Source organism: Ptychodera flava, chromosome 20, assembly GCF_041260155.1.
Source record: "Ptychodera flava strain L36383 chromosome 20, AS_Pfla_20210202, whole genome shotgun sequence".
In the NCBI taxonomy this organism is placed as follows: Eukaryota; Metazoa; Hemichordata; class Enteropneusta; family Ptychoderidae; genus Ptychodera; species Ptychodera flava.
The window spans coordinates 1707529-1721571 of record NC_091947.1 but is presented as its reverse complement, the minus strand read 5'-3'; the positions used below and the strand labels follow the sequence as shown (position 1 = coordinate 1721571).

Below are 14043 nucleotides of genomic sequence, written 5' to 3'. Positions count from 1 at the left end.
TGTCCAAAGAAAGTAAACAACAAAAGTCTTTGTTTCTGTCACAGTAATCTACAAAAGTCAGAATACACAATAATATCAGATGAAAATTTGATAGTAACAGATTTCATTAAAATGGAATTCCTTCTTTGTTTGACTGAAAACAGTCATTTATTTTATACCAAAGACCATCAGACAGCTTGCCCATTTTTTTTCAATTTACAAAAGCATTCTTTATTCTGTAATTGCAAGATGTCAGATATGTATTTCATAATCTAAATAATTATTATGCTTCTGATATTGAAGTGAATTTCAAGAATGGCATTGATTTCTTCCATGATAATTAATCTAAGGGTGACATTTTTTATTTTTTTGTTTCTCATCTCCCGACCGACCGTAAATTTCAGCTCTGACATGAAAATAAAAAAAACTTTTTTATATGCGCCGCCTCTGAGGCGATCATCCTAGCAACAGCACCACCATCATCAAATTGTGAGATTGCAGCGACTCAGACTGAAAGGACAGAGAGTACAGAACACTGAACTGAAAGACAAGAAATTGCAGTGACTGAATGGACAGAACATTGAACTGCAACAAATACGGTACACGTTTTATTGTGCTTAAAAATTGCAGTTACTGAATGGACAGAACATTTTGCTGAAACAAGTACACGTTTTTCTGTACTTAAAATTGTAGAGACTGAATGGACAGAACATCAAACTGAAACAGATTTTTTTTGGTACTTGTTTTTTTTTATTTCGACCGCCCGCCCTGCCAGAGTATTCCTCTGGAGACGAGATACAAAAATATAAAAGGGTCACCCTAACATGCATCAAACTTTTCAAAAATTATGTGTTATGAGACCAAGAGGTTAAAAAATTTATTGCCCAAAATGTAAAGAGTATGTTTCACATTTGTCAAAAGTTGTGCAAATAAGATCACATGAATGAAGTGTTTTGTTTTCAGTCGAAAAAAATCAAAGCTAGAATTCCACCATAAATTATGGGCCTTGATATATTGTGAATCCTTCATGGTCAGTCTACACTGCATTGCAACTGTCAGTCAGTCAGTATTAATTCACACAGTTTTGTTGTAAGACCAATTTTAAATTTGCATTACTTTTCTATATAACACAAATTTGTTTTCTTATATGCCATGTATTCATGAAATTGCCTCCAACACACGACATTGTAGAAAAATCTACTATCATTGCCAAACACAGTCTAATAATAACATATAGTTATTTCTGTCCATCACTGTTAAATTGTTGGTCAGATATTTACCATGGTAACTAATGTAAATATGAAAAGTACACCACATTGAATGCAACGCATTAGCCACTTGGAAGGTAGTGATCTGCTCTTTCAATGTGTATGGATGATAAGTTACATTAAAATGAGGTTAAAACTATTGAATCAACAGGTGTCATATCTCTGCAACCCCTTGGTGATTACAATTTCATTTATGTTTGACTTAAATAAAAGACATTTTTCTCGCTGCACATATGCAAGTTAAGGTAGAATGCACCTCAGGGACATATATTCGGACTCTCAAACTTTTACAATTCTTTTCTGACCTATCACTTGTGAGGGTTCATTTTAGAGCGCTTGACGTAAGAAAATTTTTACTGTTTTATTTCTTCGGAAAATCGAGAACTTTGTTTTTAATTTTGGAGTTTACACAGATTGTGGCCATTTCAAATATAGAATATCGGTAATTGTTAGGAAATTTGTTTCTCTTTAATTCCATATTTTGCATGGTGACCCCTGATTTTTATTCTTGATTTGGTAATGGTTGAAAGTTTCATTGAGGAAAGGTTGAGCAAAAATTAAGGGCTTTCACTTTCAAGGCTCATATACTGCAACGAGTAAAATGTTTTTCAAGCACAGTCTTAAATATGAGCATTTTCCACACCAAATATGCATCATATGCGTGACTTTCATTTTGTGAGGTCAAAGGTTACATGAATTTCATCCTATTAAAACAGTTCAGTTCAAGAGCTTTGCTGCGTACATACTTATCCAAACTAGGTATATAACTCTATAAGCTCTGTCATGCAAATATACAGATGTCAGAATTCATCATAAATCAAATGCACATTTGATATAACAGATTTCATTAATATTGAATTCCTTCAGTCTTTGACTGAAAATAGTCATTTATTTTCTACCTAAGACCAACAGAAAACTTGCCCTTTTTTCAATTTACAAAAGCGTTCATTCATTGAAAGATGTCAGATATGTATTTATTATTATGCTTTTGATATTGACAGTGGATTTCAAGAATCATGTGTTATGAGGCAAAGAGGTACAAAAATCATTGCAAAAATTGTCTCCAGTAAAGTGTACCACTTAAAGTCTGTTTCATATTTATCAAAAGTTGCGCAAATAAGATCATAGTGTTTTTCCCCTTCACTGCAGTCAAAGCTAGAATTGCAAGGATATTGACAAAGCAGATATCATGTGAATATAATCCCTTCATATTGAAAATAATGCCACTTGGGAAAATTCAGCTGGAGTACGTGTTTCAAGGAATGTGTTTATCTTGGTTAGCTGTCTCTGGTATGACACTTTTGCAAAATGATTGTGAGTGAAGTGAATGCATGTGTCATATGTCAGAGAGGAAATGCCTTCATCTCCAAGTTCTTTATTTACCAGGTAAACAATCCCAATAAGACTTATAGCCTGCAAAGATAAGGCAGGTAAATCTTACCATATTTCATGTTCTTGTTTTTCTTGCAGGACTTAACTGAGAAAGGCCAATTTTGCTGCTTTTTATCCTTTGAGCACCAAAGTCACATTTTGTCACCTTTATAAAATGCACCGAAGTCAAATTATTTTTGGATTTTTGTCAAAGTTTTGATGAAAACGTATAGCCAATGAAATGTGATGTCTGTCTGGTCCAAAATAATTTTAAAAATTACAGAAAAATTCATAAAAATTGTTGAAAGGTTGCACTAAAATTTTGGTGGGAAAAAATACAGCACCAAAATGTCATACAGTTAACGAGCAACTGTTGGACAAGAATAAACAGTTATATGTAACTCCATGGCCATTTCTTAGCTGCACATTTCAAGTGTACCCCACCTTTACAAATATCCCATGATACCTCAGAAATATCTTCAAGCTGACAATTCTGGTTTAATTTATGATAAACAACAGTAAAATATCAAAGACATTTCCAACCATCTCAGGACATCCCACAGAAAAAAGAATGCTTTTATTCGTTCCAGGTCTAGTCATTAATTTGATTTCCAGTTTGTGAGACTTGCATTTTGCAGTTTACAGTTTTTTTTCTAATTACCATAGACTTTCTTAAGTTTGCCAAATGTGATGATGTACATGCCTGCAGGATAGCTACATTCAAGATAAAAGCGACATCAATGTCAGTGGAGATTCAACAAATGACATGTTTATAACAGACTTCTTACATGTTAAAGTATACATTGGATATTATCATGATCACTAAATCAGTATATCTCCAGAAAACACACTACAGTGGTGGAGAGACTGTGTATAAATTGACAAAGCGCTTCAGCTACTAAAAAGTAGTGATTATTCATTGAAATGTGGTCACAGAGCTATAGCTTTTGAATCGAGCACTATTAAAATCAATATAACTGTATAAATCTCAGCTCAATTTGACTGTACTGATTCTGACACTATGACAATTTTGAGATAACCACACTGGGTGGTATTTATTGTCACTTCATCTAATTAGAAACAAAGAAAAAGATTAAAGGGATTATTGATAAACAAGGGGTAATCCAAACTCACAAACGTCCTGGCAAATGTAGGTCGTTGAAAAACATTTGAATTAGGAAAATTGATTCTGCCGCAATATGCTATTCCCTGTCTGAATACTCATCAAATCAAGCTACGATGGAAAACATGACTTTCCAAAAAAATTGTCATAGTCATAGATTTTAATTTTCTAAAATGACTCATCAGAGAAGCCATTTTCAACCTCTGGCTTTCTGTGATCAATACAATTGTAAATTTTAAAGCATTATAGCATTTTTATGAGACTCCGTAATAAATGTCCATTTGTTTTATTACCTTCATATTTGGCCCTCACAATCAAAATACAGCTTTTAGAAAAAATATCCCCAAATCATAGTGTTGAGAGTATATATATACATTGAAATGATACAAATATTGAAACATTATTATCATTTGCATAATTTATCACAAATACAATTTATTTTTGTGATTCAAGAAATCCAAGTTTACCACGGAATTGTGATCAACCAAGATTTGACAATTTGTACTGCAAGACTTCTATAAATTACTTGAGATAACATTAAAAACAGGGAAGCCGTACAGACTCTCTGATAGCAATAAACAAATCAGCTCAATTATTTACCAATCAGCTAGGGATTGCTGGCCCAGGTGAGAAAACAATCATGATTGTGGCAATGCATGTTCATATTGTAAATTTTAGGCATTTAGTTCTGGTAAACTCATTTGCATTTTGTGTAAAATTTAAAAGCTAATCCTTAAAGATTTAGAAGCAATTGAGCATTCTCTCTTAAATAATTGTTGATAGGTAGTGTCAGATAATGAAAAATACCAAATAATGAATAAATATAGTCATTCAGTGCTCAGTCACTTGAATAAAAATGAATTCATCATGAAAAATGACGAAACCTAGTTGCCATGGTTCCCAGACTATTGCCCTATGATGGTGAAAGAAAATCAATATTCAATTACATGCATAAAATGTATGCAGTTTTGCTGCCAATATGTCTAATATTCATCAGTGTATACATGAAACTTGATTTTCTTGGTGAGTAGAAAGATGTTTTGTGAATGTTCATGCTATCAAGAAGAAGTAATTACTTTTTACGATTTGTGCTTTTGCTTTCCATGTATTTCTTTATCATGTAAAATTGAAAATTGATCATATATCTAATTCACAGAGTAAACATTTCAACATAAACTATTGTGGTTTTAAAAATTTTAAAAATTGTCCACTGTCTTGTTTGACCACTTAGGTATAGACAGCATGAAAACAAGTTCACTAATTCAATAAAACTTGGGTGCATATACACTTTAATATCATGTTGGCAGAAACATAACTTTGCGAGTTATCATAGTATTCTAACTACCATATAGTTGATGCAGACCAATAATGTGCCATTAGAGTAGGGTCCACCATGATATGAAACGCTTTTCATTGATACAAGCATAACTATTCCTAGATATGTTCCTAAAAGATGATCTTAAAACACAGTGACCTTTAGTTCAAACATTTTAATTCACAGTAGACTTTCACATAACACACCGACTCTAATTATGAAGACAAAAAGTATGCATAATTTACATGTGTTGTATTATCATTTACAATCAAACATCGCCTACAAAAACAACCTTAAAATACTGGTTTTCTTCTTACAGTCTGAAGAGCTCCATTTCCACACAAAATTCTAATTTTTGGCCTCTTTTGCAAGTGTGCAATATGCTCCATAGCAGCTAAACAGCTGTGTTCAAAATGGCTGATGCTCAAATTGGAGCCAGAGGCTGTTTTAACTGAATTCATTAATCATTTAGAGTTGTCAGTCAGTCCACCAAATGTTTGTTTGAATATTTTATAGTGTCTCTTGAAACTATACAAATCTATTTTCTAAATCAATATTATGTACTGAATTGGTTCATTATAAAAGAAATTTTTTTATTGGCATTCCTGAATACTTAATGTGAATAATTGTTAAATATTTAATTTTGCCACTCTCATAATCAGACTCCTTTCAACATGACAGCTCATCTAATTTTCACGATTATGACGACTCCTATTATGATCATGATTGATCGCCATTTGAAATCAGTGATTATGTCTCAATGAGTATAGTCTGCTCATTACACACACTGCATTTGTAAAAGATTAACAGATGAGCAATTTATTATGCTTTTTACTATGTGTTTGATAGTGCAATAAACGAGAACGAGGTTTTAATCATCAGCATTGGCTTGTAATGTCATACAAATGTATATTTATTATTTGTTTACGAGATAAAACTAGTTGCTAGTAATTAAATGGATATCTATCTCTCTACCTATATGTATATATCTACTGATGTATATAACTATATATTATATATAGACTAATATTATATGTCTTGTTGTTTGACTATTATACTTTCTTTGGAACACTAAATATATCTTTAAAACACATTAAATTTCATTATCGATAGAATTTTTGGATCAATAGCAGTTGATGGACTTTTTGAATCAATAGCCCAGTGGTTGATTCACTTTCAAACGACTGTGCTACACACTCTCTTAAGACTGAATTTTCAAGTATATCAGTAGTGGTGGTGGTAGTTAGTAGCTATAGTAACTTGTAGTTAATAGTAGTGAAACCAGCCGTGGTTAATATATAGCTATGGTGACCGACAATTGCTGTATCTGTAGTCCCAATATTTTTTTTACATTTTAAGCAAATATAAGTCACCTCTTCATATACTGATATATGTCTTGCAATGTATCTGTTCTACGAAAGGGTCATGAGGCGTTATTAATCACATCCAAAAATGTAAAAATATAATAAATTAATGATTATGAATATTGTAGGTAAAATCTTAATATTTCTGTCATTATTGTGTGCCCTAAGAAATACAGTCTAGCGCTAGCGTTAGAGTAATGCGCAAGTACCGTACTGCCCAATAATGCCTTACAACCCTGTGGTTCTGGTCGGTGTATGGGCTTGTGACGGTGACGGAAGTTAAATTGGCATATCATATATATGTCACGGCGTCTTAATTGTTCCGGCGATCGAATTATTTGCGTTTATTGTAAAAGCCTATGATAAACAGTGTTGACCAAAATTAAGTTTTCGAACAACATTCCATGTTGTGAAAAGGAATAATGGAATCGTTTGGCAGCCAAAATCAAGGTTTTTACTACATTTCATCGCTTTGAATGTTTGATATATATGTTCCAATACCTTTTGGTTTATTTTATTTTATTTTCTTTCAATATTGTGGGAAATTAGAGACAGGGTTGAAATCAATCACCTTTAGATGAGAAGAGTTCTGTTAATGCAAAACGAAAGTGCAGCCGCAACTGGTTTCCATGGCGACAGGCAGTCACATAATGAGTTTTATTTCTGTCGAATTACGAGCGTTTCGTGGAATTTTTACGAGTGCAACATAATTTCATTTCGTCGCCGCATTAAAGGGAAACAGTGTTTCTTTGGTGCAAACGAGTGCGATGACGTCACTTTTCAAATCACTGGTAACAGATGTGTCTCTCATAATATATATTGAGTCTTTTTGATAACTATTTATGCATACACGCAAGGCTGTGAAATGTAAGTAATATAAATACAATAGACTAGGACCCTGAATAACACTTATTTCCCAGTCGGTAAATTGTATTCCCGCATGCCGTCGATCGATATAGAACGGAACCGATTCAGAATACAGCCACTTAAAATAAAGTTTGAACAGCCGTAGAGTCATCTCAACTGATTTAAATATACATGTAGTTCTGTAACGCGGTGTTATTCTCTCGTCTCCATGGGGTGTGTATGTTTTTATTTTGGAAGTCTGCCGTTTTTTTACTCCCCTTGACCAAAAATTTGAATAGTTACACGCTTCTCTGCAAAACTCGCTGTTGATGAAATTAATCGTCTGTCATTACAGTAAATTGAGGTGGTACCGGTTTTCATGCGCGGTTTCAAATTTTTTCCTTCATCTGCCATACGATTTTTTTAACCGTGCGTTTCGGTGTTGGAGTGGAAATACATCAATTTGGTGGGCACAGAATCTTGCATAATCAATTAATCACACAATTTAGAACATTCCTTTTAAAACTGCATTTTGTTAGAACTGAGGCAGCACTGCTTCATTGTAAGGGAGTAATTTTAAGAGAAGGGGTATCTTAAAAGTGTATTATTTTGCTGTGCAGATTCAGTGTGCAATATTCGCAAAAGTAGATGCGCAGTTCATAATACGTCCTATAGAATAAACTGTGAAATACAGGCTTTGCAACGATGATAGGTTTTTGTGACGTCACATAATTGGCACGCCATTTTGATGCCTGTTGCTATGCAACCGTGTCATTGAATGCGTTGTCGCCACGCAACCAGCATAAACAAGTATCTGCTGTTGAGATGACCCAGATAGCCTACATTCTGTGACATGAAGTGAAGGTTTCTATGTTAGGTCGTGGTATTGTCCGCAAAATTAGGCCCGCTCAATGGTACCGTGTATCTATTGTCACTTATTTGAAACGCTGTGTACTCAACTGCGTCATCGTCCTCAGCCTACACACCAGAGTGATTCCGTCGCCCTGCAGTGTCAAGGCTAAATTGTATCTCCATTTCTATCATTATAATCACTAGACAGAAGCTGTGCCCTCTTGTCAGTAATTTAATTTGTTATACATCAAACGAGCGGCACAGAAAATATCGCTTCTGATTTTAATTGGAGTCGCGTTTGGAACATGAAAGCATCATACTTTAAAATATGGCGAATCGGAATATTGTACTTCCGGTTGCCTTTTCAATTTGTATGAATTTTTTTCTCTCATTTGAGAAAGCGGCGAATTTGCTAGCGATCATATATTCAGTGTACGCGCCTTAGTAAATTCAGTGAATTGATGTTAAAGTAGCTGTAAACGTATTGATAATATTTTGGAGTTTTTTGTGCTTGAATGTGTTTTGGATGTCCTGACGACCATGACGGCAAAATATTTTGAAATCACATTGCCGTGACCAGCCCTTAGCATTCTATGCAGTTTGTAATTACTATGCTCCAACATCTTTTTAATTCGTCGAAAACTATAGTGTACATTCAATGAAGCGACATCATTTACTTTGCCGAGTATTGTTCGGGAAAAGAAGTGATAAATCATTTACCCAGTAAAGCATGGTTCAACTCTTTATTAAAGTGTGGCGTATTTAGACTTTATTTCACTTTTTGATAGGAAATTATTTCCCTTCAATCTTAATTTTATAGAATTAAATGGAGAGAGTCGACAACCCAGATGAGATGAAACATTTCGCCCTCTTCAAGACATGTAAATCGTCGAGTTTCTTTATGTCTGTCGGTAGTTTGACTTTGAACAAACCAATCACTGCTTCATACTCTACCGTTTTATTCAATCGGGATTTCAACATTAAGGTTTTGCTTTGATATCGTGAATTAATTTCATCAAGGTCACGATTTCCTGTTTCTTAATGTGTTCTTTCAAGATCTCGGCAATATTTCCACCATTCTTTTTATGGTTTCTTCTACGATGCTGTATACGAAATACGCAACACGCCACTAAAACACTCACATGTAACGCGGCAGGCGAACGCTTGCTAAGATAATCCATCCACAGTAGGAACGACTTTAGTTGGTCGCTTGAAATCCAATGTAAAGAAAATGCCATCGGTTTTTTAATCCTCCTTGATCAAGAAAATGAGGAACTTCTTTTAAAATCTGCAGTAGCTTAGAACTATATGAGAAGATTATGTCATATCCGAATGCAGCTATGTACCTCTGAATAATCAAATAGCTTGAGGAATAAATTGATATTGCATTTTTAACGATTTTTTTAACAAATCGAAAAGTCGGCGGTAAAAAATAGATAATTAGACGTTACTCTTAGCTTGTTCAGTAATTGTCCCGAAATCACGGCAATCTTTCTATTCTAGGAATCGATATGTATCGTATTCGTTTCATAACTTAATATATATATATATATATATATATATATATATATATATATATATATATATATATATATATATATATATATATATATTAGATGGGGCCGATTGTATGCACTGTAAAATGAAAATATACCAGCGTTTTGGTTTCACAACATATTCGATACCTCTCTATATCCTCTTGTCCCTCTCAGTCACAACTATGACAGGCCTCCTCTGTAAATTATCGTGTCCTTCTAAGTCACAATCATGGCACGCTGACTGAATAAGGAAATTGGTTTATACAACTCTGGCATAGTACTTTGAGGGAAACTTTGATTTGGAAGAAAGATGGTAGTATCCGAAGGCCTCAGAGAAAGCCAACGGTAAAACGTGCAGCAACAAATATCTGCATGTGAAGAGTGGAACAGTCTGTCTATCAATTGTTAAAATGCCCTCGACAAAACTTCTGTGGGTACGACAATCTTTAGGAGAAACCTAAAGCTACACTTCACATTTTCGACATTCAGAATCCCGTCATCCGTGAGATACTAGGTTCAACTCCGGATAGAGTCCGAAGTCTAGACGAAAACATGATGCTTTAAATTATTCACTAAACCATTTTTCGTTTTTGATTTCATGATTGCAGATTTTGGAGAACAATTTACCCTCTGCTAAGATTATAGTTTTGATTTTCAATTTATCTAAGCTAAACGGAGTCTACCAGTTTATGTGCTTGACGTTTTCAAAGAGTTGTCTTCCAGAGGATTATGATTTTAAAAACATGTTCATGCGATCTGCAAATCATTACGAATCTCAAGACCTTGCGAAAATATAATTTTCCTGTGTTTCTTTCACCAGATCTTCCCAAAACCTCAAAAAATCACGGGAAACAGGTGTCTCCTGAATTATTAATTGCTTGACTGGGCAGACCATAGTTGGCCAGGGGATAATATTGCCGACTGAGTGAACGATCAACACACAGCATAAACCGGATAAATCTTGCATTTGGAATAACAAAGAGCTTTGTATTCGTGGCCTGCAGAAATGGACCACAGTACTCGATACCACCTTATAAAAACGGCTTTACATATAGCCATATGATAAAACCTTGAACCTATTATGACAAAACTGCCCTCGTCAATATATTATTTTCGCAATGTTCCAACACAGTGAGACTGCGATATCTTGGCACCATGTGAGTACTTGATGGAAGTAACATTCTGCCTCGGCAACGTATTGCTGCATTTTCGAACTTCAAATGGGAAGGACGAAAAGATGTTAATCTTCAGTTTTTTAAATTAGATGAGGGTTTTACTTGGAACACGATTTCTCTTAATGTGAACAGGTAATGAGAAATAACCACATCAATCATATAGGTCTATGCGAAAGAAAACTGTCTTTACCCTCTACTTAAAGTCTTTTGAGAACAATATATGATGACAAAGACAACGTGCACTGCATGAGTGACAGGATAATTATACCTGGGAAGAAAGACATTTGAAACGAAATACCAGCCATGTCACAGTGGTGGCACAGATACTTTGAGATGATAATGACACATGCCATCACTTCGAATCATGATTTCAGCTAGTTATATTGTTTCAAGATTCACGAATTCACAAATGCCATGCTTTCAATAAACTATCAGTCTTTCTTCATAAACCTTGTCCGCTGTCTCGTTTTACGGAACCGTTCACTATCGTTTCTGCTTGTGACAACAGAAATACCACTAGGCCTACATTGGTTTTCTGGTTTTTCGAACTTGAGAGTGTAAACCACGGTTTCTTCAACGGCGACATCACAAATTCAGGTTACATTTTGCCTATAATCATTTTTTCAGTACACTGAGAAAGAAAACTTGGATAAAATGCTTAATTGATGTGTCAAAATCTCCCTTCAAAACTATGATTTAGAAGTGGTTTTGCGTGTACGCATTGCGGACAACATGTCGATATGTTGCCTTAGATAGGTGCAAAATAGCATACCTATCAGCTTTGACACAAGTCTGGTGTTCCTTGAGATGACCAGCCTCAGCTAGCTAAGCAAGCTGAAGTGAAATGATAGTTTTGGAATTCTTGGGTTTTCTGTTTGTTTGTTTTCTTGTTGGTTATGGGGTTTGCAAGTTTATATTTACTGCAGAATGCGCCCAGGACAGGTTTTGAATTTGAAGCTCTTACAGTATTGATATCAAGCGGACAAATTCTGAAATTGGAGAGGTTAATAGCTTCTATCGTCTTGTACTCTCGTGGAAATCGAAAACGTAAGCACTTTCTTATCTGTATCAGCCATGGTGATGACTTCGAGTGTAATGCGAGGCAATCTTTCATCATAAAAATAATTTTCGTCTCTCGTGATAATTGCCTGTGCGTCGCTATGGTACAAGCTTGCGCAGTAGTACGCTCTGTTTCGCTAATGCAGAATTCGGCAACCTGTTGATTATCATGGCAACGTAACCTCCAAACGGTGACATGAAATTCATTGTCAACTCTTAAAATACCATGCAGGAGTACGGTATCCATGCCAATTATTGAGCAATTTATGTAATCGAAGAGTATCGGAGAATGAAAACGTACAGGGAATTTCAAAATCAAGACCTTAATTGGGAGTATATTCTAGCCTCTCAAAGTTCCTATCAAGCTGTGGTTTCAGATGAACTTTATACCAGCATTTGTAAATTACTCAGAATACAACAGCCGCAGAATCAGCGTTTGGTTCACCTATAGCGGTTTTAAATGCATGTTTGTTCATTGCTTTATGCTAAGACAAACTGCGTTCTTGAGATTTAAGACCGTGGCAACAGTTCAGCCAGACAGACCAACACTCAGGTGACACTAGGTCATGCAGACGACACTGAAGACCGATGAACTGTGTTTGATTCCGTGCAGTTCGTCTCGGTCAAACCTGTCGTGCGCGTCAATCTACTGTCCCTTCGCCTTTCAAGTATCGCAGAAAGGGTTAATTGACGAATTAACAGCAGGGGCTGTGGATTTCAGAATGCAATGACGCTTTACCTTGACACACCTTGCACGAACTGTTAACCGGCTTTACGACTGAGCAGTTCAATACAAAGGAAGAGGAGTGTCGAAAAGGGGAAAACACAACGTGGAAATATTTGATACTGTACGCCTGAGGAACGTTTGCCATGTGCAATGTATTTAATCACATGTAGCCTCTCTTTCCCTCCCCCATCCTCTCTGAGTCTCTCTCTCTCTCTCTCTCTCTCTCTCTCTCTCTCTCTCTCTCTCTCTCTCTCTCTCTCTCTCGCACACACACACACACACACACAATTGTAGAATTTTAATTTAGGGGCGGGTACTGAAACTGTTCGGGGTGGAGAGCACGAAGCGGTATCCTGTTATCCGATATTACATTGTAAATAACATAGCATATGCTGTGTATATATCACAAGCGGGCCTAATCTTTAGTGGGTTAAAGCTTTGTGTCATACCGTATATGTCGCCCGCATCTCCAGGTGATATTGTGTTGATCCAACCGTACATCATGTCCCACACTGCGGGGAGCGGCGGTGCGCCTTCATCGTATTCGTCGGGCGTCGAATATTCTTGCCCCTTCGGAAAGTCAGCCCAGTCAATGGTCCCGTTGCTCAATATAGCGTTTCCTGCTGCATCAGTCGAAACAAAAGTGAATGCAAGGACAACATATACGAGAAGAAGATGAACTGCAATCCTTCTGGAGTCCATCTTGGAAAACCTTCGCGAATCTAACCGAAGAGTTGACGAAGTCCCTCCCGTGTACGACCGAGCTCGGCGGCAGTATTCCTCAATCTTCCTCAACACCAATAGTACAGATTCCTTGAAGCACTTTCAGTCGATTCGCGCCGTTTGTAATCAAAACCCCTCCAAACAGATTGCAAGTACGCGTCAAAATAAACCGATAAGGTCGCTATCGCGCTGTTTTCTCTGTTGCACTGTAGTAGGTAGCACGTGAAAGGTGAAACGATAAGCTTCGTGATGCGTGAGCGATAAGCTCCTCTGTTGATGACCGTTGTTGTTCAAACTTACAACGAAAGGTTCATGTTTCACGGAGACTGTTTAGATTACCGATAAAAAAGGGCAGTTGTCAGCAAATGAAAGGCGAAATATCGCCAAATCTCCCCTCATATATTCACCACGATAGAGCGTGTGTAAACTGGTAGCTAGCCTCCCTGTCATCGACGCTCGAGACAACGTGAAATATATGACCTGCTCTTCAAGAATGGTCGAAACCATTTACAAAAGAGGGGTGACGTCACAGAAAGTGAATTTTCAAGAAGTGTTTTCTGTGACCGTTATGACTTTAATTTGCATTTTTGGACCATGATAAAAATACTGTTTCAGAAAAAAAAAATGAAATGCCGTGACTGTTTAAAAATTGAGAGAATGCAAAAATGCAAAAGCGCAAACATATGATCCTTGTAACGTGACA

At 35.9% G+C, this 14043-nt stretch overlaps 1 protein-coding gene across 2 annotated transcripts in view; it reads right to left on the bottom strand.

Annotated features, from left to right (window-relative positions):
- The window catches only part of LOC139119734 (prominin-1-A-like), a 53186-nt gene extending 39369 nt beyond the window's left edge, over positions 1-13817 (bottom strand). The window contains exon 1 of one of the 2 annotated variants that reach the window (XM_070683608.1): positions 13067-13817. In XM_070683608.1, the coding sequence (XP_070539709.1) occupies positions 13067-13319 (253 nt within the window). In that variant the 5' untranslated portion in view covers positions 13320-13817. The remainder of the gene's footprint in view (positions 1-13066) is intronic. The other variant, XM_070683607.1, reaches the window with a different exon arrangement.
- Positions 13818-14043: the final 226 nt, after the last annotated feature.